We start from the raw sequence: 27,585 nt of genomic DNA, 5'->3' as shown, positions 1-27,585 counted from the left end.
ATCTTATAACAAAATTTCTAAAGAGGTGAGGAATGAATGTGGGTTAGGACTAGAGATAGAAGTTTATGAAGTATTTTCAGACATAGATTGAATAGAAACCAGAGGGTGTAACGAAGAATTAAGAATTGAAAGAATGATGTTTATACTCTGTTTTGCTTTTCTTTATAACGCGTATCAATTCCCAGTATATATTAGTGCCTTTTTTTTTCCTATTAAATTTCTCCCATAATAAAATGTCAGCTCCACGGGTGGGGATTTTTGCAGTTCACAGTTGCGTCCCCAGCATCTACAACAGTGCTTGGCACACAGTAGGCGCTCAATAAGTGGCGAATGAAAGGATAGGGAGGACAGAAGAAACAGAGAGCAAAGAAAGAAATCCCGAGCACATGATCTCTTAACTACGCCCGCATCCTCCCGGGGTCTCCCCCTCCAGCGGGCCCCAGCCCTCACACCCAGCCTCAACCAGCTGCGTTTTTCCAGCACCGGGCCTGGAGCCCCACCTGCTGCGCCCGGGCGCGGGCCCGACCACCGCGCATGCGCAACACAGCCGCGTCCGCTATTCGCGGCCGACGCGTGCACCGAGCCTGGACGCCTCCGCGACGCGAGCAAGCTGCACCTGCGCAGTTCGAGCCGGCCAATCCAGGTCCGGGCTGGATTCGGTGGCGGGGGCGGTGGGTCGGACGGCCTGAGAGGGCGGGGCGAGTGCGAGTTCTGGGTCGCAAGGTCGGGGTGTTTAAGGAGTGTGGCAGAGACGACGCGAAAGGACGAGGCAGGAAGCAGCTGTCTGCCCGGCCCCCCGCGGCGAGCAGTCCCAGGATGCTCCGCGCCGCACCGCGCCTGGCCCCGGACTCCATTTCCCAGCAGCCACTGCGGCTGGCGCCGACAGCCTGCCCGAGCGCTTTGGCCCCTTTGTGAGTCCGCCCGTCGGGCCCGAGATCGAGTCCACGCCCCGGCCGCAGAGCGCTCAGCTCCCAGCCTCCGCGAACGGTGCGGAACGAAGTGCCGACTCTCGGGGAGAAGGCGGTGAGGAGCCCGGGGTGGGTGCGCGCGCCTGGGCAGGCCTGTCGGGCGGGAGCGGGCGTGTGAGGGGGCCTGTGACGGTGGGAGCCTGGGTCCGGTGTGTGTGACCGTGTTTGAACAGAGTGAAGCCGTGTGACAGTGTGTGAGGCTGTGCGGGACCGAGGGAGAATGTGTGACAGTGTCTGAGAATGTGACAGGGAAACCGTGTCACTGTGTGTGAACAGTGTGACCGTGTATGGGACCGTGTGTTACAGTGTCACTGTGTGTGTGACCTTGTGTATGGGGCTCTGTGAGACGGTGTGTGAACAGAATTTGAGAATGTGTGTGACAGTTTCTGTAACAGTGAACGTGCAGCTGTGTTCACGTGAGACTGCTTGAGATTGTGTGACCCTAGGAGTGTGACAGTATATGGCACCATGTGTCATCATGTCAGTGACTGTGTGACTCACTGCGAGGGGTGGGCAAGCTACAGCTCGGGAGCATGTCCACAGTCTGCCAGGGGAGCTGCCAGCATGAGGGTTTGTGTGGTGGCTGGGAGGCTGTGTGGATGCTTTGGGAGGCCAGTGTGCTCCAGGATTTGGGAGACTTGTAGCGGGAAGACCGAGATTGAGATGAAGGGGAAGAGATGGGGTTTACGGAGAGGAGAGTGGGAGAGGGGAAGAGAGCTGGAGAGGAGGAGAAAGCCTCGGGCCTGGAGAGCAAAAGACTGAGCTGCTGGACCTTAGTCCTCTCTGGCACAGAAGGTCTTTCCGTCCCTCTCCTAGTGAGGAATCGAAGAGAAAAAAGGACGGGGAGACCTACTGTGTGCTACTTATGAAAATAAATGATTGAATGATATTTATTGCACACAAAGGATGACCAGGTACTGCGCTAAATGCTTGAAGTGGATCATCTTATGACCCTCCCAACCGTTGATAGAGAGTAGGTACTACTCTGTTGATGAGGAAATTGAGGTTTGGAATAGAGGCTGCAGAGCCAGTTGAGTGGTGGATCGGATGTTTGAGCATTCTGATCCACAAACCTAGTTGTTCTTACCACTAAGTTATGCTGCTTCTGAGATAATTTCTTTACTCTCCAAGGCAGTGAAGTTTAGTGGAAAATAATTAATGATTAAGGGGTTGCAGTGACTGTTTCTGCATATCCCTCCCCGCAGCCCCGTCTGAGGAAATTTCTTAGAAAAGTTGAGAGATTGGTTTTCAGGTGCATTTTATTATAAGCCAGGACCAGAAGCAATATGTTCTTTTTGGTCCAGTGTCTTCCAGACCACATGATCCCTCTGATGCCTACTCTGTGTAAAGATGCTTTCTCTGAGGCATTCACTTTGTAGTTTTATCTCTCATCTTTGTAGAAAGGGTGGGGACACATTTCATTTCAACGTCATCATCTGGTGGAAAGACGAACGAGTCAGACCTGGATTCCAGTTGGGCTCAATTACTTAATTACCATGAGGCGTTGGATGATTTCACTGATGAATAGCCTTCATGTGTGAAGGGGGAAATTATCCTTATTTGGCAGTGCCATTCTGAAGGATAAATACTGTTACTTCTTATAAATATAAACGAGGTATCTTAAGCACAGAAAGTTTATGTTGCATGTTGAGATCTAAAGCATGTGGGAGATTTAAGTGGAGTATAATCTATAAAAATATTGAATCACTATGTTGAACACCTGAAACTAATATAACACTATAAATCAACTATACTTCAAAAAATAAAGCACATAGGTGAAAGAATTATAAATTTAGATAGGAATGACCAATGCAGTGACACCTCGTATCTACTTCTGTGGTTGGGGAGAAGTGCACAGAGAAGGAAAGGAGAGTATCTAGGCTGGTGATGCTGGGAGCTGAGGGCAGGCCCAGCATTTCATGTTTTCTTTCTCCCTCTCCAGCTCTGTTTTCTCTGGACACTGCCCTTCTCCCAAAGAGAAGCCAGAAGGAGGAGGACAGAAGGGCTGTCCTAAATTCTTAAAGCCATGCCTGAGGTAAGGAAGCTTTTCTACTCTCTTCTCTGAAATGCCTTGTTTTTCAGATTTTATATGAACATTTTGCTTTTCTTCTGAAATTTCCCATTCTAAAATTCCATTCATTCAGTGACCTGGTCCTCATGTGCTCCAGTCTAGTAAAAGGAGGTCCCCCAAAACCCACTGAGCCTCCTTTTTTTTTTCTCAGCCAGAATTTTCATCTTCATTCAAGAAACAGTTTAACACTTCCTGCGGGTTAAGTGTTCTGTTGGGAGGTCTCAAGAGGCAAAAATACACTCCTTGGTGGAATCTGAAAGTCTTCCCTGTAGGGAAGTGAAGTGATTCACTGAGGTCAAGGTGGGTGTTCAGATGTGACCAACAGTTTAGAGCTTTTCCACAGACCTGGGTTTGAAAAGTAGACAGGGACTACTTGGGGAAGTCTTAGTTGTAGTATTGACACATGACAGGGTTGCTTGCTCAAGGTGATTTTGAGGAGTGGGATTTGTTTTGTCTTGAGTATTAAAGTGTGGGTCAGCTAGGGCAGGAGTGTTTTTCAGGCATTCTGTAGGCACTGAAGAGTAGGATTCCATGGGGGTAATGAGGTCCTGTTCTAGGGATATCCTGACTTAGTAGCTGGTTACAGCTAAAATATTCTAGATCATGCAGTAAAGATTAGAGGAGTTAATATGGAAAAATAGCAGGGAATTTTTTGAAAAAGGAGAATAGTAGGGAGTATTGAATCTACATAAAAGAATGGCTAAATACATCTGTAATAACAAATCATAAATAGTAAATAACAAAAATAGTATAGAATGAGAGCCAGAAGAAATAAATGAAAAAATCAGCATATAATATCCAGAAACAAATGCAAATATAAATAAGAATAGAAAATATTCATTCACTGAACATATAGTTATTAAAGACTTACTGTATATTAACTGCTGGCAATACTGTGGTGAAAAAAATACTGTCTTCATGGAATTCAATGTCTATTAGTTTGTTTATTACATAATAACGTAATGATGTTATTTTAAATCCGTGGAGAAGAGCTGGAGTATTCATTTAGAAAAAAATTTTCTTCCTCATACTTTGAGGTTAAATACATTTTGTAGGTTAAACATAAAAAATAAAACCATACAAAATACTATATCTTTTTATTTTCTTACATCTTGAGAAGATGACTCAGAAGCAGAAATCACCTAGAGAAGCACTGTGATGATTGATGATAAAAGTGCTCTATGTTTGCACTGCCCAATACAGTAGCAACTAGCCACATGTGGCTGTGGAGCACTTGTATGTACTAGTGTGACTGAAGAACTGAATTTTTAAATGTTAATTGATTTAGATTTAAATAACCACATGTGGCTAGTAGCTAGTGTATTAGACAGCAAAGATGTAGGTTCATAAAATGATAAAGCCAGGAAGAAAATTACGGGTGATCTTGTCTAAGACACTTGTTTTACAAATGAGGAAAAAGCCAAGGAAGGAAAGTGATGTATACACATCACTAGTTAGTGACTGTCAGATGTAGGAAGTTGTACTATATATTGAGGGTCAGTAACACACATGATGGTGAGAGATTTAAAGAGGGTGGTAGAAAATAATGAAGGACTCTAGGGAGCAGTGTGCTCAGTGTGATGGAACACATTATTTCACTCCTTTGCCCAGAAACTTTGTTCGCTTCCCATTTTACTTGGAATGAAGTCCAGTTTCCTTACCTGGGCCTATAAGGTCCTACATGATCCAGCTCCTGGCTACCTCAGACCTCATTTTCCACAAGTCTTTACTGCTCTCTGTTCCAGTCACACTGGTCAACTTGCTGTTCCTCAAATGTTCCAAGCTACCTTCTATTTCTAAACCTTTGCGTTTGCTCCTCCCTCTTCTGTAATTCTTCCCTAGATGATGACATGGCTGGCTCTCCCACTTTATGTATTGACAGATTTTTGTTCAAAAATCACCTCTTTGTTAAGTTTTACATTACTTTTTTTAAAAATAAATTTATTTTTATTTATTTATTTTTGGCTGTGTTGGGTCTTCATTGCTGCGTGCGGGCTTTCTCTAGTTGTGGCGAGCGGGGGCTACTCTTCGTTGCGGTGCACGGGCTTTTCATTGTGGTGGCTTCTCTTGTTGGGAGCACGGGCTCTAGGTGCGTGGGCTTCAGTAGTTGTGGCGTGCAGGCTAAGTAGTTGTGGCTTGTGGGCTCTAGAGCGCAGGCTGAGTAGTTGTGGCACACAGGCTGAGTTGCTCCATGGCATGTGGGATCTTCCTGAACCAGGGCTTGAACCCGTGTCCCCTGCATTGGCAGGCGGATTCTTAACCACTGCGCCACCAGGGAAGCCCTACATTACTTTATCTTACTTTATCTTACACAAACACTCCTGTAACTTTCAGTTACCTTACCTTGTTTTTTGTCATAGTATTTAATAGTACATGACACTGTATGACCATATGGGGTTTTTTTGTTTTTTTTAATTGGGGTATAGTTGCTTTACAATGTTGTGTTAGTTTCTCCTATACAGCAAAGTGAATCAGCTATACGTATACATATATCCCCTCTTTTTTGGATTTCCTTCCCATTTAGGTAGCCACAGAGCACTGAGTAGAGGTCCCTGTGCTATACAGCAGGTTCTCACTAGTTATCTGTTTTATACATGTTAGTGTATATATGTGTATGACCTTATGTTTAGTGTCTTTCTCCTCTGTTAGAATATTAACTCCACAAAGGGAGGGGCTGTATTCTGTTCACCTTTGTATTCCCAACTCTTAGAACAAAATAGGTAGTAGTCATTAGTAAATATTTGCCAAATTAATATATGAATCAACAAAGGAATGAATTTGTGAGACCAGGGCAGCAAGAGCCAGCAGGCAACCTCTTTTTTCCTGCCACTGAATTGGTAATGGAAGAAGGAGAAGGCAGAGGATATGATGTGTAGAACAGACAAAGCCCATCAGCCCAAATGCTCTTTCTGGGATGCCACCCCAGACCTCCTGAATCACAGTGCCTTGTGGTGCTCTAAAGATTATATTTAAAGTATGCCTCTTATAAACAGTATATAGTCTTTCTTTCTTTTTCTCTCCCCTGCGCTCACAGCCAGGCACTCGGCCCAGTGTGCCTCCCAATTCCCTATGCCTCTCATGATCCCTTGTGCCTCCCCCCAAAAAAGGTTGGCTGGTTTTTAAAAATCCAGTCTGATAATCTTGGTCTTTTTAAATAAGCGTTTAGTACATTTTCATTTAATGTATTATTAATATATTTGTGTTTAAGTATACCATGCTGCTATTTATTTTCTACTTATCCCATCTGTTCTTTCTTCCTTTATTTCTCCTTTTTTGCCTTCTTTTGGATAAATCAGTTTTTTTCCTAGTTATCTTAATTATACATTACTTTTATTATTCTTTTAGTGGCCACTCTAGGATATGTACCATTGCTTCTTATGTAATGATCTTCTTTCTTCTTTCTGTAATTTTCCTTCTAAATAATTAGTATTCTTGCCACTTTCTGAATAAGGTAAGTCCCCTATTATTAGTAGATATAATATTTTGGGGGACTTACCTTATTGAGTTTATAGTTTGGGGGCTCTTAGTTTCTTCCTGTGTTTTGATGCTTCCATTTTCCTTTTATTTCCATTTCCTTCCATTTTCTTTCTATGTGAAGAACCTTTATTGATATTTCTTTGACTACCGGTCAACACTTTACTCCCAGCCTGAATTATTTTTTCATTAGGTCCTATTCTGACTGGGTCAAAATAGTGTAAACTCTTTTCTGATGTTAAGTAAGTTTGGGAGATCCTAGTCTCAATGGAGAGAAAAACTTTTAGGAATATATTTTGAGAAAATAATAGAGACATTTATAGCATCATAGTGAGAAATTAAGATTCATATAACTGAAAATAAGCAAGGGGATAGTAAATAAGATATCACATATTTACATCATGTAATATTATCTAACAAGTGATGTTATAAGAAAATGAATATGTATAGATAATCATAGACATGTCTGTATAAGGAAACATTTGAACAAATATATACTAACTAAATTTTGATTGTTTCTAGGTCAGGTGCCATGGTAGGTAGGTGCTGAGGGTTGAGGACTTCCAGTTTTTTACCTTAGAAAGGGAGAAAAATTCACTGAGGGTAGAAATACCAGACATTTTTGTTTTTGTTCTCTTAAGCCATCACCATATTTTATAAATTTTATTTATTACTTTTTATTGACATAAAAATTGACATTTTTTATTGACATTGATTTACAATGTTGTGTTAATTACTGCTGTACAGCAGAGTGATGAGTTATACATATATACATTCTTTATCTTCTTTTCCATTATGGTTTATCACAGGATATTGAATATAGTTCTCTGTGCTATACAGTAAGACTTTGTTGTTTATCCATTCTATATATAAAAGCTTAGATCTGCTAACCCCAACCTCCCACTTCATCCCTCCCCCAACTTCCTCCCCCTTGGCAACCCTCAGTCTGTTCTCTATGTCTGTGATTCTGTTTCTGTTTCATAGGTAGGTTCATTTGTGTCATATTTTAGATTTCACATATAAGTGATATCATATGGTATCTGTCTTTTTCTTTCTGAGTTACTTAGTATGATAATCTCTGCTTGCATACATGTTGCTGCAAATGACATTATTTCATTCTTTTTTATGGCTGAGTAGTATTTCAGTGTATATATGTACCACATCTTTATCCATTCATCTGTTGATGGATATTTAGGTTGTTTCCATGTCTTGGCTATTGTGAATACTGCTGCTGTGAACATAGGGGTGCATGTATCTTTTTGAATAATAGTTTTGTCTAGATATATGCCCAGTAGTGGGACTGCTGGATCATATGGTAATTCTATTTTTAGTTTTCTGAGGAACCTCCATACTGTTCTCCATAGTGGCTGCACCAACTTACATTCCCACCAACAGTGTAGGAAGTTTCCCTTTTCTCCACACCCTCTCCAGCATTTGTTTTGTAGATATTTTAATGATGGCTATTCTGACTGGTGTGAGGTGGTACCTCATTGTAGTTTTGATTTGCATTTCTCTAATAATTAGCGATGTTAAGCATCTTTTCATGTGCCTACTAGCCATCTGTATTTCTTCTTTGGAGAAATGTCTAGGTCTTCTGCCCATTCTTCTGTTGGGTTATTTGTTTTTTTGGGTTGTATGAGCTGTGTGTATAATTTGGAAATCAAGCCCTTGTTGCTCGCATCATTTGCAAATATTTTCTCCCATCCTGTAGGTTGTCTTTCCGTTTTGTTTATGGTTTCCTTTGTTGTGTAAAAGCCTGTAGGTTTGATTAGATCCCATTTGTTTATTTTTGTTTTTATTTCTATTGCCATGGGACACTGACCTAAGAAAACATTGGTACAATTTATGTCACAGATTGTTTTGCCTGTGTTATCTTCTAAGAGTTTTATGGTGTCATGTCTTATGTTTAAGTCTTTAAGCCATTTTGAGTTTATTTTTGTGTGTGATGGGAGGGTGTGTTCTAACTTCATTGATTTACATGCAGCTGTCCAGATTTCCCAACACCACTTGTTGAAGAGAATGTCTTTTTCCCATTGTATATTCTTGCCTCCTCTGACAAAGATTAATTGACCATAGGTGTGTGGGTTTATTTCTGGGCTCTCTTCCATTCCATTCATCCATATGTCTGTTTTACTGCCAGTACCACACTGTTTTGATTACTCTAGCTTTCTAATATTGTCTGAACTCTGGGAGAGTTATGCCTTCTACTTTGTTCTTTTTCTTCAGGATTGCTTTGGCAATTCTGGGTCTTTTATGGTTCCGCATGAATTTTAGGATTATTTTTTCTAGTTCTGTGAAAAATGTCATGGGTAATTTGATAGGGATCACATTAAATCTGTAGATTGCTTTGGGTAGTATGACCATTTTAACAACATTAATTCTTCCAATCCAAAAGCATGAGATATCTTTCCATTTCTTTGAATCATCTCAGTTTCCTTCATCAGTGTTTTATAGTTCTCAGTGTATAAGTTTCATCTGCTTGGTGAGGTTTATTCCAAAGTAATTTATGTTTTGAGTTGCAATTTTAAAAGATTTTTTTTTACATTCCCTTTCTCATATTTCATTGTTGGTATAAAGAAATGCAACCGATTTCTGTACATTAATGTATCTTGCCACCTTGCCGAATTCGCTTATCTGTTCTAGTAGTTTATGTGTGGACTGTTTAGGGTTTTCTATATGTAGTATCATATCATTTGCATATAATGACAATTTTACCTCTTCCCTACCAATCTGGATATCTTTTTTTAAAAAATTTATTTATTTTTATTTTTGGCTGCACTGCATCTTTGTTGCTGTGCGCTGGCTTTCTCTAGTTGTGGCGAGCGGGGGCTTTGTTGTTGTGCGCGGGCTTCTCATTGTGGGGGCTTCTCTTGTGGAGCACAGGCTCTAGGTGCACAGGCTTCAGTGTTTGTAGCACGCAGGCTCAGTAGTCGTGGCTGGCGGGCTCTAGAGTGCAGGCTCAGTAGTTGTGGTGCACAAGCTCACCTGCTTTGCAGCATGTGGGATCTTCCCCGACCAGAGCTCGAACCCATGTCCCCTGCATTGGCAGGCGGATTCTTAACCACTGTGCCACCAGGGGAGCCCTAATCTGGGTATCTTTTATCTCTTTTTCTTATCTGATTGCTGCAGCTAGGACTTCCAATAGTGTTGAATAGAAGAGGTGAGAGTGGGCATCCTTGTCTTGTTCCAGATTTTAGCAGGAATGCTTTCAGCTTTTCACTGTTGAGTATTATATTGGCTGTGGATTTGTCATAAAGAGCTTTTATTATCTTGAGGTATTTTCCCTCTATACCCGTTTTGATAAGAGTTTTTATCATGAATGGATGTTGAATTTGTCAAATGCCTTTTCTACATCTATTCAGAAGACCATGTGGGTTTTGGCTTTTCTTTTATAATTGTTTGTAGTATTCCCTTATGGTTTTTTGTATTTCTGTGGTGTCAGTTGTTATGTTTCCTTTTTCATTTCTTATTTTGTTTAATGAAATAAGTTCTCTCTTCCTCCTTGAAGAGCTTGGTTGAGAGGTTTGTCAATGTTGTTTATCCTTTCAGAGAACCAGCTCTTAGTTTTATTGATTTTTTCTATTTTTTAAATGTCTTTTATTTATTTCCTCTCTGATCTTTATTGTTTCATTCTTTCTGCTGACTTTAGGTTTTGTTTGTTCTTCTTTTTCTAGTTCTTTGTGGTAGGTTAGGTTGTTTGAGATTTTTCTTGTTTTTTGAGGAAAGCCTGTATTGCTATGAACTTCTAAGAACTGCTTTTGTTGCATTCCATAGATTTTGTATGGTTGTGTTTTCATTGTCATTTGTCTCAAGGTATTTTTAAATCTCTTTGATTTCCTCACTGACCCATTGGATTTGTAGTACCATGTTGTTTAGTCTCCATGTAATCCTTTTTTTCTCATTTATTTTTCTGTGGTTAATTTCTAGTTCCATGCTGTTGTGGTCAGGAAAGATGCTTGAGATAATTTCTATACTCTTAAGTTTGTTGAGGCTTGTTTTATGCCCTAGTATGTGGTCAGTTCTAGAGAATGTTCCATGTGCACTTGAAAAGAATGTGTATTCTGGTATTTTTGGATGTAATGTACTGAAAATATCAATTAAGTCTAACTGTTCTGTTGTATCATTTAGTATCTCTTGTCTTATTGATTCTCTATCTGGAAGATCTGTCCATTGATGTGAATGGGGTGTTAAAATATCCTATTATTATTGTAGTCTTCTCAATTTCTGCCTTTATTTCTTTTTCTTTTTTATAAATTTATTTATTTATTTATTATTTATTAGCTGCTTTGTGTCTTCGTTGCCGCACATGGGCTTTCTCTAGTTGTGGCGAGTAGGAACAGGGGTTACTCTTTGTTGCGGAGCATGGGCTCTTGGCAGACAGACTTCCGTAATTGTGGTGCATGGGCTCAGTAGTCGTGGCTCTCAAGTTCTAGAGTGCAGGCTCAGTAGTTGTGGTGCATGGGCTTAGTTGCTCCATGGCATGTGGGATCTTCCTGGAACAGGGCTCAAACCCATGTCCCCTGCATTGGCAGGTGGATTCTTAACCACTGCACCATCAGGGAAGTCCCTCTCCCTATATTTCTGTTAGTATTTGTTTTACGTACATGGGTGTTCCTATATTAGGTGCATATATGTTGACGTAAAATCCTCTTGTATTGATCCTTTTTTCATTATATAGTATTCTTCTTTATCTTTATGGCTTTTGTCTTAAAGTCTATTTTATCTGATATGAGTATTGCAACCCCACTTTCTTGTCATTTCCTTTTGCATGAAATATCTTTTTCCATCCCCTCACTTTCAATCTCTATGTATCCTTTGCCCTAAAGTGGGTCTCTTGTAGGCAGCATATTGTAGGCTCTTTGTTTTTTTTTTTTTCCAATCTGCCACTCTGTGTCTTTTGATTGGAGGATTTAGTCCATTGACAGTTACGGTAATTACTGATATTTATTTATGTATTTACTGATAGATATGTATTATTGAAAACCTTGTTTTCCTGTTGATTTTATGTTTCTTCTTTGTCCCTTATTTTTCCTTTTGTGGTTTCATGATTTTCTTTGGTATTATACTTATGTTCTCTTCTTTTTGGTTTTTGTGAATCTACTGTATGTTTTTGATTTGTGGGTACCCTATTTTTCAAGAATGTTAACCCCTTCCTATATCTACTTGCCTTAGACTGGTAGTTATATAGGCTGAAACACATTCATTCTAGGAAAGAAAAAGAATCCACACTTTTTTACTCTCCTCCCCCACATTTTATGATTTTGATGTCCTGTTTTACATCTTGTTCATCCTTTTGCTGTTCGTTGTGGTTACCATCATTTTCACACAAATTTTTGGATTTTTTTTTTTGTCTGTGTCCTGGCTTTAAATTTAATGTAAATTTAAGTAATTTACTTTCCAATTGTGATGTTTTTTTCTTTCCTATAGATTCTTCTTTTCTATTTAGAGAAGACCTTTCAATGTTTCCTTTAGGATAGATTTAGTATTTTAGTTTTTGTGAGTCTGAGAAATTCTTTATCTCTCTTTCTATTTTAAATGATAATCTTGCTAGGTAGAGTATCCTAGGTTGTATATTTTTCCCTTTCAGGACTTTGAATATATCTTGCCACTCCCTTCTGGCCTGCAGCATTTCTGTAGAGAAATCACCTGGTAGCCTTATGGGGGTTTCCTTGTAATGAACTCTTTGTTTTCCTCTTGCTGCCTTTAGAATTCTCTCTTTAACTTTTGCTCTTTTTATTGTAATATGTCTTGGTGTAGGTCTGTTTTGGTTTATCTTACTTGGGACCCTCTGTGCTTCCTGTACCTGGATATGTGTTTCCTTCTTTAGGTTTGGGAATTTTTTTTTTTTTTTTTTTTTTTTTTTTGTACTCGGGCCTCTCACTATTGTGGCCTCTCCCATTGCGGAGCACAGGTTCTGGACGCGCAGGCTCAGCGGCCATGGCTCACAGGCCTAGCCACTCTGCAGCATGTGGGATATTCCCGGACCAGGGCATGAACCTGTGTCCCCTGCATCGGTAGGCAGACTCTCAACAACTGCACCACCAGGGAAGCCCCATTGGGAATTTTTCAGACATAATTTTTTCAAATACATTTTTGATCCCCTTTTTCTTCTCCTTCTGGAATCCCCATTATGTGTAGATTGGCATGGTTTATATTATCCCATAGGTCTCTTATATTGCTTTCATTTTTTTTATTTGGCTTTCTGTCTGCTGTCCTTGTTGGGTAATTTCCATTATTCTATGTTCCAGGTCACTTATTCATTCTTCTGCATCATTCATTCTGCTATTCATTGCCCTTAGCTTTCATCTCTGCAGATGAGTTTTCTGATTTTTTGTGGTTCCTCTGTATAGTTTCTAGTTCCCTTTCACAGTACTCTGCATTTCTGTCAATAGCTTTTCTTACTCCTCCAGTATTTTCATTATCTCCTTTTTGAAATCAGTGTCTATTAGAATGAAGAGGTCTGTTTCACTGTTTGTTCTTTCAGGGGAATGCTCTTGGTCTTTTAACTGGGAGTGGTTCCTCTGCTGTTTACCAACCAGTGTGGAAGGATTTCAATATTTGACAAGTCAGTTCAGCTGTTTAGGTCATCTACATATCAGCTCAGCTTACGAGTAGATTTTGCTCCATGACATGCCAAACCTGTGAAGCATATACCAAATCAGTCAGCAAGCCTTGATAAGTCTGAAGCGGATTTATCACATTAGGAAGAATGCCCATTTTCAATTTCTAGGGAGCAGACTAGGTCATCTTCCATGCTATCAAGATCCTTAATGTAACATACAGTGGTATTTAAAGAGCTATGTTTTAACATTTAAAAAACTCTTGCTCATTAGATGTGCACAATTGGGTATGTTCCTCTAGTGAGAGTTGTAGGTATTTTTTGATGGCACTTCATTATCACATTTGAAATGTTCATTCTTTAACTTAATCAGTAGTACTTAAAATTACTATTATTTTGTCTTTTAGGTAGCATGATAAGTTGCCAGCTGTCTTTGAAACTTAGTGATGTTGTCAGAGCTGTTATGTAATCTTTTGTTGTCCCTGATTGTTCTCCGTAATGACATATATTGTTTGTTATATTTTTGCAAAATCACCATAAAACTTTACTGTTTTTATTATATCTGTATTTAATTTTAGAAAACCAGTTATAAGCATCAAATATATTTTAATATATACCTTATTGATATAGCTGGAACATTGACCATTCCATTATAGAATTTGGGAAAATGCTGGTTTAGACCATGTATGTCCTGTAAGGCATAACTCATGTTTCTGCCTCCTCTTTGAAGCCTTTTTCACTGCCCCAGTCTATCCTTATTTTCCATATTGAGAAATGCTCTAGCATTTAGTATGAATAACATTTTACACTTGATTGTTTACAGTGTTCTGTTATTGCCAATTTCTGTGTGTATCTTTTCTCCATCAGTAGAGACTCTGAAATTGTATACTTTCCATGACAGAATAGCAACACTAAGCACAGAGAAGTTGTCTAGCAATTACTTGACATGTGTTGCTCAGAACTCAAGATACTGACAGAAAATTTCACTACCTATAGTATTTCTCTCCAGAAGTATAGACAATTTAATTTTTTAAACTATGCTCATGCGAGGGTAAGAACACTAGTTGAGCAAGAATATGTTTATGTCATTTCAGGATTTGGTGACATTTGGGGATGTGGCTGTAGATTTCTCTCAAGAGGAGTGGGAATGGCTGAACCCTGCTCAGAGGAATTTGTACAGGAAAGTGATGTTGCAGAACTATAGGAGCCTGGTATCACTGGGTAAGGAGGTCTCCCTGTAATTCAGAATCTGCACGTAGGGCTGCTTTCCAATGTAATATTTGGGAAACCTCTGATATAGTTCGCTAAGTTTCTGATTTTTGTGCTCCCCCAGATAAATATAGTTTTGTAGAATTGGCAGCTTCATTAGACTGTCCATACAACTTCATCTTCCCCATTCTTCAGAATACTTCATCTCTTCCTCAGCTCCCTTCTATAATGGCCTCACCTTCCTGATGACCAAGCAACTTGATCTGATCTATGGGCCTGGCTAATTCCCCTTTTATTTCTTGTAAGCAGGAGTTTCAGTTTCTAAGCCAGATGTGATCTCATTATTGGAGCAAGGAAAAGAGCCCTGGATGGTGAAGAAGGAGGGGACAAGAGGAGCATGCCCTGGTGAGTGAGAGAGAACTAGGCAGGCAGAGGCCATTACAAGGAAAAGCTCAGCTATTCTGGAAAGTTCCAGCTCATAATTGATGTTTCCTGGGTAGCCTGAAAAGGCTCAAGGCCTGGAAAGAAACACTGTGGTGTGTCTAGCGTGAGTTCCCCAACCTAACTCTCCTCACACATTATGTGTGTATATTTTCTCTCACACATAACTGTCTTCTCTGATAACATTTTCTTATTCTCTGGATGCAGATGTCACAGTTATCTCCTTGTCCTTGCTTTTTAGTTTTACACACATTGCTCCATTCTATGTTTAAAAATCCAGACAGAGCAATGCATATTTTTTCCTCTTTGGTCACTCATTCCTTTCAGATTGAAGGATTGATTCATTTACTTATTCACTTGATTCACTGAATTTCTACTTTCATAAAATCATTCTGCTCAATTTTTAGGATTATTCAGAGGTTTATAAACCATCAAAGAAAAGATAAAGCATTTCCAGTTGTATTTTCAAGTCTGGGTAACTGGAAAGTGATAGCATTTAATAGAAACAAGTCAGAAGAAAGAACAGGTTGGTAGAGGAAAAGATGAATTTGGCTTGGGACAGTAAGAGACTTATTTTTAAGAGATGGGGAGATTGCCAAGGGAAGATATGCAATGTATGATTGGAGGGAGATGGAGGCTAAGAAGAAAAAGTCTGATTTAGAGATGTTAGTGTGAAGGAATGAGGTCATAGTCTTCAAGTTTGAGAGAAAAGTCCTGGTACTTGGACCTTTGACAACTTTCTCAATGTCCTCTCTGGTAAATAACCTCCCTATAGTTTCTTCCTTGGGCTAAATTATATAAATTTAAATTTTTCTAGTTAGTTACCCTTTTCATTTAGGTTACAGATTTATTTCTATGAACCTGAGCATAATAATCGCTTATAATTGTTTTTCTTTTATATCTGGTAATTTCCAATTTTAATTTATTTTACATAGCTGTTATTTAAAAAAAATTGTTTGCTACTCATTAGTCAATTTTGTTAATTTTTATTTATTTTTAAAATCCAGCTTTTGGATGTATCTGTTAAATATAAAATATAGTGTCATCATTCTTCTCTTTTCTAATTCTCTATTTTCTGTTTTTCTCTTTACTAATTCTTTCCATCTAATTTCCTTAGGTTTATTTTGTTTTCCATTTTGCTGAAAAAAACTTAAACTATTAATTTCATTTTCTCATTCACTAATGACATTATTAGGAGTTTTAATTTTCTTCTGAATATAGCTTTAGGTGACTTCCATAGATTCTGATATGTAGTTGTTTTTCTTATTTCCATTTCCTAGACAACCTATTTTTTTAAAAATTCCTTTTTACACAAGAGTTGTTTAAAAGTTTTCTTGTTTTATTGTATCTTGATCAAATTGTTTTATCATATTTGATCAGGATAGTAATTAGTACTAATTCTACTCTCTAACGATTTGAGGATTTTATATGTCCTAATATAGCATTAGTTTTCTTTAACGGTTCCATAGGTTCCAAGGTATAGTCTCTATTTTCAGTGTAAAGAGCTTATTACATGAGTTTCTTTTTTTATTATGTTACTAAAGTCTCTCTTTACTTAATCTTTCTTCATTCCATCTATAATTTGTTCTTTCTTATTTTTGGCTGCATTGGGTCTTAGTTGTGGCACGTGTGATCTTTCATTATTGCGCACAGGCTCTTCATTGTGGTGCTTGGGTTTCTCTCTAGTTGTGGCATGTGGGCTCAGTAGTTGTGGCATGCAGGCTCCAGAGTGCATGGGCTCTGTAGTTGTGGCACACAGGCTCTCTAGTTGTGGCATGCAGGCTCAGTAGCCACACGGCATGTGGGATCTTAGTTCCCCAACCAGGAACTAAGAAGGTGGATTCTTTACCACTGGACCACCAGGGAAGTCCCTATAATATTTTTCTTAATAACTAATTATTTACATACAGTAAATTGCATTCATATAAATTACACAATGTGATGAGTTCTGCCAGTTGTATATGTCCATGAAACCATCACCACAATCAAGACATAAAACGTTTCCGTCACCCCAGAATATAGCTTGTACCTCTATGCAGTTCATTCTTCTTCACTCCTGGCTCCAAACACTAATCTGATATTTGTCATTTTAGATTACTTTGCATTTAAACTAAATGGAATCATACTGTTATGTGTGGCTTATTTTGTCATCAAAATTATTTTGAAAATCATATTGTTTCATATATAAATAATTTACTCCTTTTGTTTCTGAGTAGCAGTCTATTGTATAGATGTTCCACACTTTTTCCATTCACCTGTTGATGCACTTTTGGGTTGTTTGCAGTTTCGGGCTATATGAAGTGGTCACATACAGGACTGTGTGGACATACGTTTTCATTTCTCTTAGGTAAATATCTGAAAGTGGAAAAACTGAGTCATATGACAGGAATATGTTTAAATTTTTAAGAAACTGCCAGATAGTTTTCTAAAGAGATTGTATCATCTTCATTCCCACCAGCACTGTAGAAGAGTTCCAGTTGCTCTACAACCTCACCATATCTTGGTGAGGTTTTTTCTTTTTTAAAATAATTTTATTGAAGTATAGTTGATTTACAATGTTCTGTTAATTTTTGCTGTGCAGCAAAGTGATTCAGTTACATATATATATTCTTTTCCATTATGGTTTATCACAGGATACTGAATATAGTTTCCTGTGCTACACAATAGGACCTTGTTATCTATTCATCCTATATATTGATATAATACTTTGCATCTGCTAATCCCCAAATCCCAATCCTTCTCTCCCCCACCCCTCCTCCCCCTTGGCAAACACAAGTCTGTTCTCTAGATGAGTCTGTTTCTGTTTTGCAAATATATTCATTTGTATTGTATTTTAGATTCCACATATAAGTGATACCATATGGTATGTCTTTCTCTTTCTGACTTACCTGGCTTAGTATGATGATCTCTAGGTCCATCCATGTGCTGCAGATGGCATTATTTCATTCTTTTTTATAGCTGAGTAATATTCCATTATGTGTATGTATGTATGTATATATGTGTGTGTGTGTGTATGTATACACACACATATGTACCGTATCTCCTTTATCCATTCACCTGTTGATGGACATTTAGGTTGTTTCCATGTCTTGGCTATTGTACATAGTGCTGCATGTATCTTTTTGAATTATAGTTATGTCTGGATATATGCCCAGGAGTGGGATTTCTGGATCATATGGCAAGTCTAGTGTTTTGAGGAACCTCCATACTGTTTTCCATAGAGGCTGCATCAGTTTACATTCCCATCAACAATGTAGGAGGGTTCCCTTTTTGGTGAGCTATTTTTAGTTTTATCCATTCTAATGATTGTGTTATGGTATCTCGTAGTTTTAGTATGTATTTATCTGATGACTAATGATGTTGAGGATCTTTTCATGTGCTTATTGGCCATTCATATATCTATTATGAAGTATTTGTTCAAATCTTTTGCCCATGTTTTATTAGGTTGTTTTGTTATTATTGTAAAAGTTCTTAATACTGGTATACTTCATTTTATTGTGCTTCACTTTATTGTACTTCGCAGATATTGCACTTTTTACAAATTGAAGGTTTGTGGTGACCCTGCGTTGTCAGATGATGGTTAGTACTTTTTAGCAATAAAGTGCTTTTTAATTAAGGTATGTAAACTGATTTTTTTTTAGACTTAATGCTATTGCACACTTAATAGACTACAGTATAGTGTAAACATAACTCTTACATGCACTGGGAAACCAAAAAATTCGTGTGACTCGCTTAATTGCAACATTCATTTTATTGGGATGGCCTCGAACTGAACCCATGATACCTCTGAGGTATGCCTGTATAGTCCTGATACAAATTCTTTGTCATTTATGTGTATTGAGATATACGTACCAATTGTGACTTGTATTTTTATTTTCCTACTACTGTCTTTTGAACATCCAAAGTTTTCAATATTTGTTAAGTCCAAATTATTGCCTTGGTTTGTCCCTTTTGTGTCATATCTAAGAAAGTCTTGCTACCCGCAGGTCACAGACATTTTCTTCTGTGTTTTCACCTAGGAATTTTATCATTTTGGCTTTATATTTTGGTATATGTTCCATTGAGCCAATTTTTGTGCCTTGTGTGAGGTAAAGGTTGAAGTTCTTTTTTCTTTTTTCCCTATTTGTATATATAGTTTCTCCAGTACCCTTTCTTTTAAAGACTTTCCCTTCCCCATTATATTATCTTGTTGGTACCTTCACTGAAAATCATTTGACCGTATATGCATGCATTAAGTTCTAAACTCTGTCCTTTCACCAGTACCACACTGTCTTGATTACTGTAGGTTTATAGTAAATTTTGATATCAGTTCAATTTGTAAAATCACTTTGACTACTTTAATATATCATTTGCATTTCCATATAAATTCTAGGATGAAGTTGAGAATTTCTACCCAGAAATCCTCCTGGGGTTTTGTTTGGGATTGTGTTGAATCTATGTATCAGTTTGGAGAGAAATGACATCCTAATATCATTTTTTTTCAATTCCTGAGTATGGTTTATTTAGCCATTTTTTACAGTCTTAATTTCTCTTAGCAGTGTTTTGTCCTATCCAGTGTAGTGGTCTTATATTTATAAGTATTATATTTATATAGCTATATACAAAAAATATACTTATATCTAAAATTTTTTTCCCTGAGTCTTATGTTTTTTTGGTGCTTTTATATTAAAAAGACCATTTTCCAATTGTTTGCTGCTAGTATGTAAAAATGTAAATTGATTTTTAAAATTTTTTTATTGAAGTATAGTTCATTTACAATGTTGTTAGACTTTTATATTAACTTTACATCTTTTGACCTTGCTGGATTGATTTAGCAGTTGTTCTAGTAGTTGTTTTGTAAGTTCCTGAGGATTTTCTGCATGAACATTTTTTCTGCAAATACAGTTTTATTTCTTCCTTTCTGATCTTTATGTCTTTTTCTTGATTAATTGTAATAGCTAGGACCTCCTGTAAAATGTTGAATAGAATTGGTAAGAGCATATATACTTGCATTGTTGTAAGGGGAAATGTATTCACTCTTTCACTGTTGATGTTACAGATTTTTCATAGATGCCCTTTATCAGCTTGAGGAATTTCCTTTCTGTTCCTGGTTTGCCGAGAATTTTTATAATAAACAGGTGTTGAATTTTTTTTGCGGTACATGGGCCTCTCACTGTTGTGGCCCCTCCTGTTGCGGAGCACAGGCTCCAGACGTGCAGGCTCAGTGGCCATGGCTCACGGGCCCAGCTGCTCCATGGCATGTGGGGTCTTCCCAGACTGGGGCACGAACCCGTGTCCCCTGCATCAGCAGGTGGACTCTCAACCACTGTGCCACCAGGGAAGCCCTACAGGTGTTGAATTTAGTAAAATACTTTTATATCTATTGAAATGATATGATTTTCTTTTTTTTAATCTGTTAATGTGGTGAATTACATTGATTTTCATATATTAAACCAACCTTGCATTCGTGGGACAAACTCCACTTGGTTATGATTATGCTTTCATATGTTCCTGGATTTTATTTGCCATAATTTTATATAGGCTTTATATTTATGTTCATGTGCTACATTGGTTTTGTAAATCATGATAGGAATTTTGGTTTTACTATAAATAAGGTGAGAAACCATTGGAAAGTCTTGAACAGAATAATAGGTGATTTGATTTGGGAATGAAAAGGGTAAGGCAATTAAGGCCAATGGCAGGTTAATAAAACCAAGAAATTTGATACAAAATTACTTCTATATGAAGGCATCTTAGCTTGAGTATCAATTGAAAACTTACATTTGGTTGGAACATATCACACAGAAAATGATACTCAGGAAGACCACTTCCAGGCTGCAAAAGTTTAACCATAGAGTTTTATGTACAGCCTATGGCAATTAATGGTACTGGGAGTTTTTTTAGCCACACTGACATGAAATTGGTTTTTTAAAGGTAATGAACTTAGCTTGAATGCAGGATAACTAGCAGCAAGAGAGGAAGGGTGTTTGCAGACTGTTATATTAATATATATATAAAAAGATTATTATGATTTTCTGATAGTTACCTTTAGTTATGCATGATTTATTTTCTTAATAAATTTTCCTTCATTCTCATTCTCTATAATCTCATTATTAGACTGCATTTAACAGCTGTTAAATCCTTGAACTTCTTATGTAGTTCATTCATCAATTTGTGCTTTAGAACTTCTTCTTTTCTAATGCATAAATACAAAAGACATTTGTTTTCTTGGTATCTTTTAGATTGGGAGTATGCATTTAAAAACAATGAATTTTCATCAAAGCAAGTTATTTATGAGGAATCATCCAAAGTAAGGACAATGGGAAGAAGCCATCTTAGTTATAACCTTGACTGCTCCAATTTGAGAGAAGACTCTAAAAATGAGGACTGGTTTAAGAACCACTTGGGAAGTCAGGAGATACAGTCTAGTCAATTGATCATCACTCATAAAGAAATCCTGACTAAAGATCAAAGTAATGAATATACTAAATCTTGGCAAACTTTCCATCAGGATGCAATCTTTGATATAAGGCAGAGTTTTCCCACCAAAGAAAGAATACATAAGCATGAGCCACGAAAGAGAAGCTACCGGAAAAAATCTGTTGAAATGAAACGTAAGAAAGTCTATGTAGAAAAGAAACTTTTGAAATGTAATGAATGTGAGAAGGTTTTCAACCAGAGCTCATCTCTTACTCTTCATCAGAGAATTCACACTGGAGAGAAACCCTATGCATGTGTTGAATGTGGGAAAACCTTCAGCCAGAGTGCGAACTTAGCTCAACATAAGAGAATACATACTGGAGAGAAACCCTATGAATGTAAAGAATGTAGGAAAGCCTTTAGCCAGAATGCCCATCTTGCTCAACATCAGAGAGTTCATACTGGAGAGAAACCTTATCAGTGTAAAGAATGTAAAAAAGCCTTCAGCCAGATTGCACACCTGACTCAACATCAGAGGGTTCATACTGGGGAAAGACCTTTTGAATGTATTGAATGTGGAAAGGCCTTTAGTAATGGCTCATTTCTTGCTCAGCATCAGAGAATTCACACAGGAGAGAAGCCTTATATATGTAACGTGTGTGGGAAAGCCTTCAGCCATCGAGGATACCTAATTGTACATCAGAGAATTCATACTGGAGAGAGACCCTATGAATGTAAGGAATGTAGGAAAACCTTCAGCCAGTATGCACACCTGGCTCAACATCAGAGAGTTCATACTGGAGAGAAACCTTATGAGTGTAAAGTATGTAGGAAAGCTTTCAGCCAGATTGCATACCTTGATCAACATCAGAGGGTTCATACTGGAGAGAAGCCCTATGAATGTATCGAATGTGGGAAGGCCTTTAGCAACAGCTCGTCACTTGCACAACATCAGAGAAGTCATACCGGAGAGAAACCTTACATGTGTAAGGAATGCAGGAAAACATTTAGCCAGAATGCAGGCCTTGCTCAACATCAGCGAATTCACACTGGAGAGAAACCTTACGAATGTAACATTTGTGGGAAAGCCTTTAGCTACAGTGGATCTCTTACTCTACATCAAAGAATTCATACTGGGGAAAGACCCTATGAATGTAAGGATTGCAGGAAATCTTTCAGGCAGCGAGCACACCTTGCTCATCATGAGAGAATTCATACCATGGAGTCATTCTTGACTCTTTCCTCCCCCTCACCCTCCGTGTCCAGTCAGTTGCCAAGACCTGTAGGTTCTATCTCCTAAATATGCCTTGAATCTGACTCTAATTAATTTCCATTCTGTCATCTTTGTCCAGTACACAATAATCTATCTGACATGGACTATGGAAATAACTCTCTAATTGATCTCCCTGTGTTTACCATTTCCTGCTAGTAGTGCATATTACAGTCAAACTTGTGTTTAAAAAGTTTAATCATATCACTTCTCCATCATTAAAACCCTTCATTGGCATCCCATAGGTCTTAGGTCAAGGCACACATTCCTCAAAATAGCCTAAAAGACCTCCAACCCCCAATACTTTGTTCCAGTCTACATTTCAGAGTCCCATCTCATGTTACCCACCTCATTCTTTGGCTAATTATCAACATTAAGAATTTACAGTGCAGCATCAAATAGATCTGGGTTCCAATTCTTACTCTTCCATTTTCTGGCCCCCTAGTTTTGGAGAAACCTTTTGTCCCTTGTAAGCTTCAGTCTTTTTATTTATATTATGGAAAATAATAATGGTACTACCTCAAGTTAATGTAAGGATTAAATGAGATAATGCATGTGAACTGCTCAGCAGAGTGCCTAGCATAAAGTAATCACTCAATAAACACTAATGTAAAATAAAAAGGTACTATGAAAAAAGAATATCATCTCAGCAATGATTACCCGCGAAATAATAAAGCAACCCAAAAGACTGTAAAGGTTTTTGATTAGGAACAGCAGTCATTGTTCTAAAGGTGGGTGATAGGGGTATCCAGCACAGGAGAGTTAATGTTGGAGTCCATGATGACAGAGTAAGATGGGGGCTTCTGTTTCAACATGAATACACAGAGATATGATTTTGTTGATAAGAAAAACTAACTTCATTCTATAGTCAACAGTTTTAAGAAGCCAGGTGTTAAAAATCACTTGTAATAAGTAAAATTTACTGAGATGTATTCATCATTTGCATTTAAACAAAGGCAATATAGTTTTTAAAAGACAGAAAACCTTAAAAGATCAATAACCAAAGAAGAATAGAAAGTAAAATTTAAGTCTAACTCACCTCTCTTAATTTCAGGTAGATGAATTGTATTAAACACATGTCATTTAAATAGAAAAGTTGTTAAGCTTCTAAGCTGTAATTCCAAAACTAGAGGGAAGAGAAACCAAAACTATAGGTCAAAACTCATCAACATGTTTGATTTGATATGCATCAAGTTTCAAATGAATATGAATACCTTTAGATGGACATGTGTTTTCCAGTTCTCCACAGTTCAAACCACTACCTGTTCCCTTACATCTGACTTGTTTTACACTTTATATTACTTCCTGACTCCTGAAGGCTTTGAGCATGCAATCAATGCAGTAACCAGTTCTCTTGTTAACATAAGTACAAAGAAAATAACTAAAGTTTAATGGAGGATTAAAAGAATAGACATTTTATCCTTCTGTAGGGGAAGACTCAGTACTCTACAGATGTTAATAGGCCCCAAATTAATCTATAGATTTGTTAGTAGGCCTCAAATTAATCTATAGATTCTTTGTACCTGACAAAATAAGGCTTTCTTTTTAAGGCTTGAAACATTGTTTGCCAACATACACACATACACATTCACAACATACACACATAAAGGAAATATATAATAAAGGTGATATTTCATGTCAGTGGCTTAACAGTATTGGTAAATGAGATTCGGCTCAAAAAAATTATTTCTGTACAAAACAATCACCTCATTCTTTTATCCAGATGCAAAACAGAGTCATTAGAGGACACCATAACATGCTTTATAAACATGAAGAATGGTCTTCCTAAATACGACATGAGATCCAGAAGCCACACACACAAAGATTCTAGGTTTGACTATATAAGAACTTTAATTAAAGCTTTTATATAGTCAAAGATAGTACAAACGAAAGGTTTTTAAACATTAGAGTTGGAAAAAATCATTAAAATGTTTAACTTATGAAGTTCGTATACTTAACATAAAAGTGCTTCTACAAGTCATTTAGAAAAATGACACCTCCTCCCCTCATGGGCAAAAGGGTATAAAGAGCCAACAGGTGACTGATGAAAGTGGTAAGTACAGAATCTCACAAGGATCAGAACACAAGTTAAACAAATGAACTACCATCTTTCAATATCAGATTGATAAAATTTGCATTGCAAAAGCATAGGAGAGGAGGTACTTCTATGTACTGATGTAAGGGTGTATGAATTTGTACAGTATTTCTGAAAGGTAACTTGTCAGCATCAAAATTTTCATTGGGAATCAAGGTTTTCTTTTGCAGTTAAACACAAGTTTATCTTTCCTCCATATCCTATTAAAAGATAAAACAATTTAAAAGGTATCAAAAAAGAGAAGTCATCAGTGGATGAAAGAATCAAATTTTATAAAAGACAAAATGGAAAAGAGTGGTTATTCATGAAATGTTGCAGAAGAAGCTGTTACCTGAAATGTTGGCATGACAGGGATTTCAGTAAAGGGAGTCAGTCTGTCCAAAGGGTCCCTAGAAAAGTTCATGCTTTGAGTTGGCTTGTGTAGAGGCTGGGTAATAAGGAGACACGATGACAAGACAGTTAATGATTTTTTATGTGAAAGTTATGTTAGTACCCCTGCCAACAGCCTTCCCACTCCACCCTCTCTTCTATAAGTAAATTGAAATGGATCCTTCCTTCACACCATTCACAAAAATTAGTTCCAGTTGAATAAAATCCTAAATGTTAAAGTAAATAGTAAAGTATTAGAAGAAAATATAGTACCATATGCTTATGACTTTGCTGTTGGACATATCTTCCTAAATTAGACAAAAATGAAAGCCATAATGAAGTTGATTAAATCAAAAGTTAGAATGCTTTTAAAAAGACAAAGATAAGAAACAGAATGGGAAAAAAAATTGTAATATAATACAAAGGGAGAGATGTAAGAGTACCTATAAATAGGTAAAGGACAACCAAGCAAGAATAAAAATGAACAAAGGACAAGAATGTGCAAGTCAGAAGAAATACAGATGGACCATAAATATGAGTCCCTGCTTAACCTTGCTAGTATTGAGAGATGCAAATTTAAGTAATCTACAATAATAAAAAAAAACTTGGTAGTTGTGTAGAGAAATAAATACTCTCATCAGTGCTAATTTGGAGGCACTGAAGTTTTAAAAATGCTCACTATAACCCCTTTGGAGGGCAGCACAGTACATGAAACTGGGAACAGTCTAAATTTCCATCAATAGAGGCATGACTAGAAATACTAGCACCAGTTTAAAAAAATGGACTTGTAATATTGGTATGGATTTGACTAAAAGACACTGATTGAAAATGGAAAATTTTCATAATAATAGAATATTATATATTTAAAATATATTTCTAATACATTTATATAAGTATGCAAATACTTAGAAAAAGTCCTGAACAGACACATCCAACTGATAAGTGTTTCTTTGGGGGAGGGAACTAGAATTGGACATTCTGGTCAAGAGGGTAGGTTTACCATTATCTGTAATGTGTGAAGTTTTAAATAAGAATGTTAAAATTTTAAAAATTTAAACTATGAAAAAATTCAACAAACTCATGGAGAACTAGAGCAGCTAGAGTGAGAGTTGGCAGCCTAAGTTGAAACCTTTTTTGGAATTTGGAGAATTTCCCATCAACTCACCAGCCTTTCCCATGCAGGCAGAGAGCCCAGTAAACCTTTTCATTCAGGGAAACAGGTCTACAATGAGAATAACCAAAGAACCTCCTGCTATCTACCTAAGATAATCAAACCATATCATTATTAAGTGTGAACAGACAGCTAAGGATCATCACAGATGAAGAAAAGTACCAGCATAATAAGGACCAAGAGAGAGACTAAACCAGAGTAGGGAAAGTTATATAATGAGAAGAAAATAAAAATTTGTGTTAGTCTGAGATTTGAATAGATGTTGCACTTTTAAAGCAAATATGGGAAGCTACCAAAAACAGGAATAAGACAGAACTCCTAAGGATGAAAAAACATTATTGCTGTAATAGAAGGTTTGAAAGAAAATTGTGAAAAGTCTTCAAGTTCATAAATTGAAAAGTTAAATGAGAAACAAAAGGGACCTGGAAGTTCAGAAGGTCTAACATCTAACTGAGTTCCAGAAAAAAAATTAAGAGAAAATATAATAGGAATGTATCAAATAAATGATTAAGAATCTTTCTAAACTGAAGAAAATTATGAACACTCAGCTAGGAATAGCTCACTCAATGTTGGGCAGGCTGAAGTGGCAAAAAGCACAATTACAATAGAAAAAAAAGACACCCAGAAATACGCTTGTGAAATTTCATAATACTAAAGATGAGGCCATCCTAAAAGCTTTCAAAATATGGAAATTTCTCCTGATAAAGAATAATGATCAAGATAGCATTAGCCTTCCCTCTGATGAGCAATATTAGATTGTAGAATACAGAACAGCACTTTCCAACTTGTGAGTTAAAACTGCTTTGAATCTAGAACTTTATACCCAAACAGTAATGAAGCATGAGGCCAAGTACTGATATTTTGTATTACCAGTTTACTTCAGTTTACTCCCACTGTCTTTTAATAGGGTATGGAATGATTAGCTTCAGCAAAATTTGGATGGAAAAGGTAAAAAACAGGAAAGGCTTTAAACAGTGGATCTAACCCAGTAAAGTGGTGCTGAGGATGAATAGGATGATCACCCTGCAAGAATCAGACCAAATTACTGGTAGGCTAGATATCCAGGGAGTCAGTGAAGAGGAACTTAAGAATGAAAGGGGTGGGTTACATTAAATAGAATTAATACAAAGTTTGAGGATTTTAGTAATATGGTGAAGACAAAAGTTCGTCAGAAGGAAAGAAAAACAATTACTGGCTCTGGAAAAAAAAAAAGGAGAAGCCATACCAGATATTATGGTCCTAATATAAAGCAAGCCCCCATAAAATGTGACATGACTTTGGAAAATAACTGGAATATGAAAAAAGAAGTCCATATGATTGATACAAGGAATAGATTCCTTTAAGTGGGTACTGGGATCATAACATTGGACTTGTAGAGCAGAAAATGTAATCGTCACACATTGCTTGGCTCTGACTCTTCAGACAATAATATTTACGTGGTGATAACGATCTAATGCTATTTTATTTCCAACTTTAAAATAGACAAATCACTGAAGTCTCTATGTGTATATATATCTACATATCTAATATCTACCTAATAATGTAAAGGCAAAATATAG

General features: G+C 37.3%; 2 protein-coding genes across 14 annotated transcripts in view; one reads left to right on the top strand and one right to left on the bottom strand.

Annotated features, from left to right (window-relative positions):
• On the top strand, positions 1 to 22,920 carry ZNF583 (zinc finger protein 583). Of its 12 annotated transcripts, XM_073796281.1 has the most exons (7): positions 14,250 to 14,293; positions 14,591 to 14,686; positions 17,007 to 17,069; positions 17,856 to 17,995; positions 18,246 to 18,339; positions 19,761 to 20,052; positions 20,944 to 22,920. In XM_073796281.1, the coding sequence occupies exons 6-7, from the start codon at positions 19,863 to 19,865 to the stop codon at positions 22,419 to 22,421; spliced, it is 1,668 nt and encodes a 555-aa protein (XP_073652382.1). In that variant the 5' UTR covers positions 14,250 to 14,293; positions 14,591 to 14,686; positions 17,007 to 17,069; positions 17,856 to 17,995; positions 18,246 to 18,339; positions 19,761 to 19,862; the 3' UTR covers positions 22,422 to 22,920. The 12 variants fall into 12 exon arrangements, with proteins under 12 accessions (XP_033701852.1, XP_033701853.1, XP_004325661.2 ...); XM_073796284.1 differs by lacking the exon at positions 19,761 to 20,052 and having other exon boundaries at positions 18,246 to 18,301; XM_073796283.1 differs by lacking the exon at positions 19,761 to 20,052.
• Positions 9,556 to 27,585, bottom strand: part of ZNF667 (zinc finger protein 667) — a 55,529-nt gene continuing 37,499 nt past the window's right edge. For both annotated transcript variants that reach the window (XM_073796277.1, XM_073796278.1), the window contains exons 9-12: positions 24,818 to 24,913; positions 23,431 to 23,517; positions 20,748 to 20,897; positions 9,556 to 17,077 (exon numbers count right to left, since the gene is read on the bottom strand). The gene's annotated coding sequence lies outside the window, so the exon portion shown is untranslated. The remainder of the gene's footprint in view (positions 17,078 to 20,747; positions 20,898 to 23,430; positions 23,518 to 24,817; positions 24,914 to 27,585) is intronic.

The sequence above is a fragment of the Tursiops truncatus genome, chromosome 19, assembly GCF_011762595.2.
Source record: "Tursiops truncatus isolate mTurTru1 chromosome 19, mTurTru1.mat.Y, whole genome shotgun sequence".
In the NCBI taxonomy this organism is placed as follows: Eukaryota; Metazoa; Chordata; class Mammalia; order Artiodactyla; family Delphinidae; genus Tursiops; species Tursiops truncatus.
This window is presented reverse-complemented; position numbering and strand designations above follow the sequence as displayed.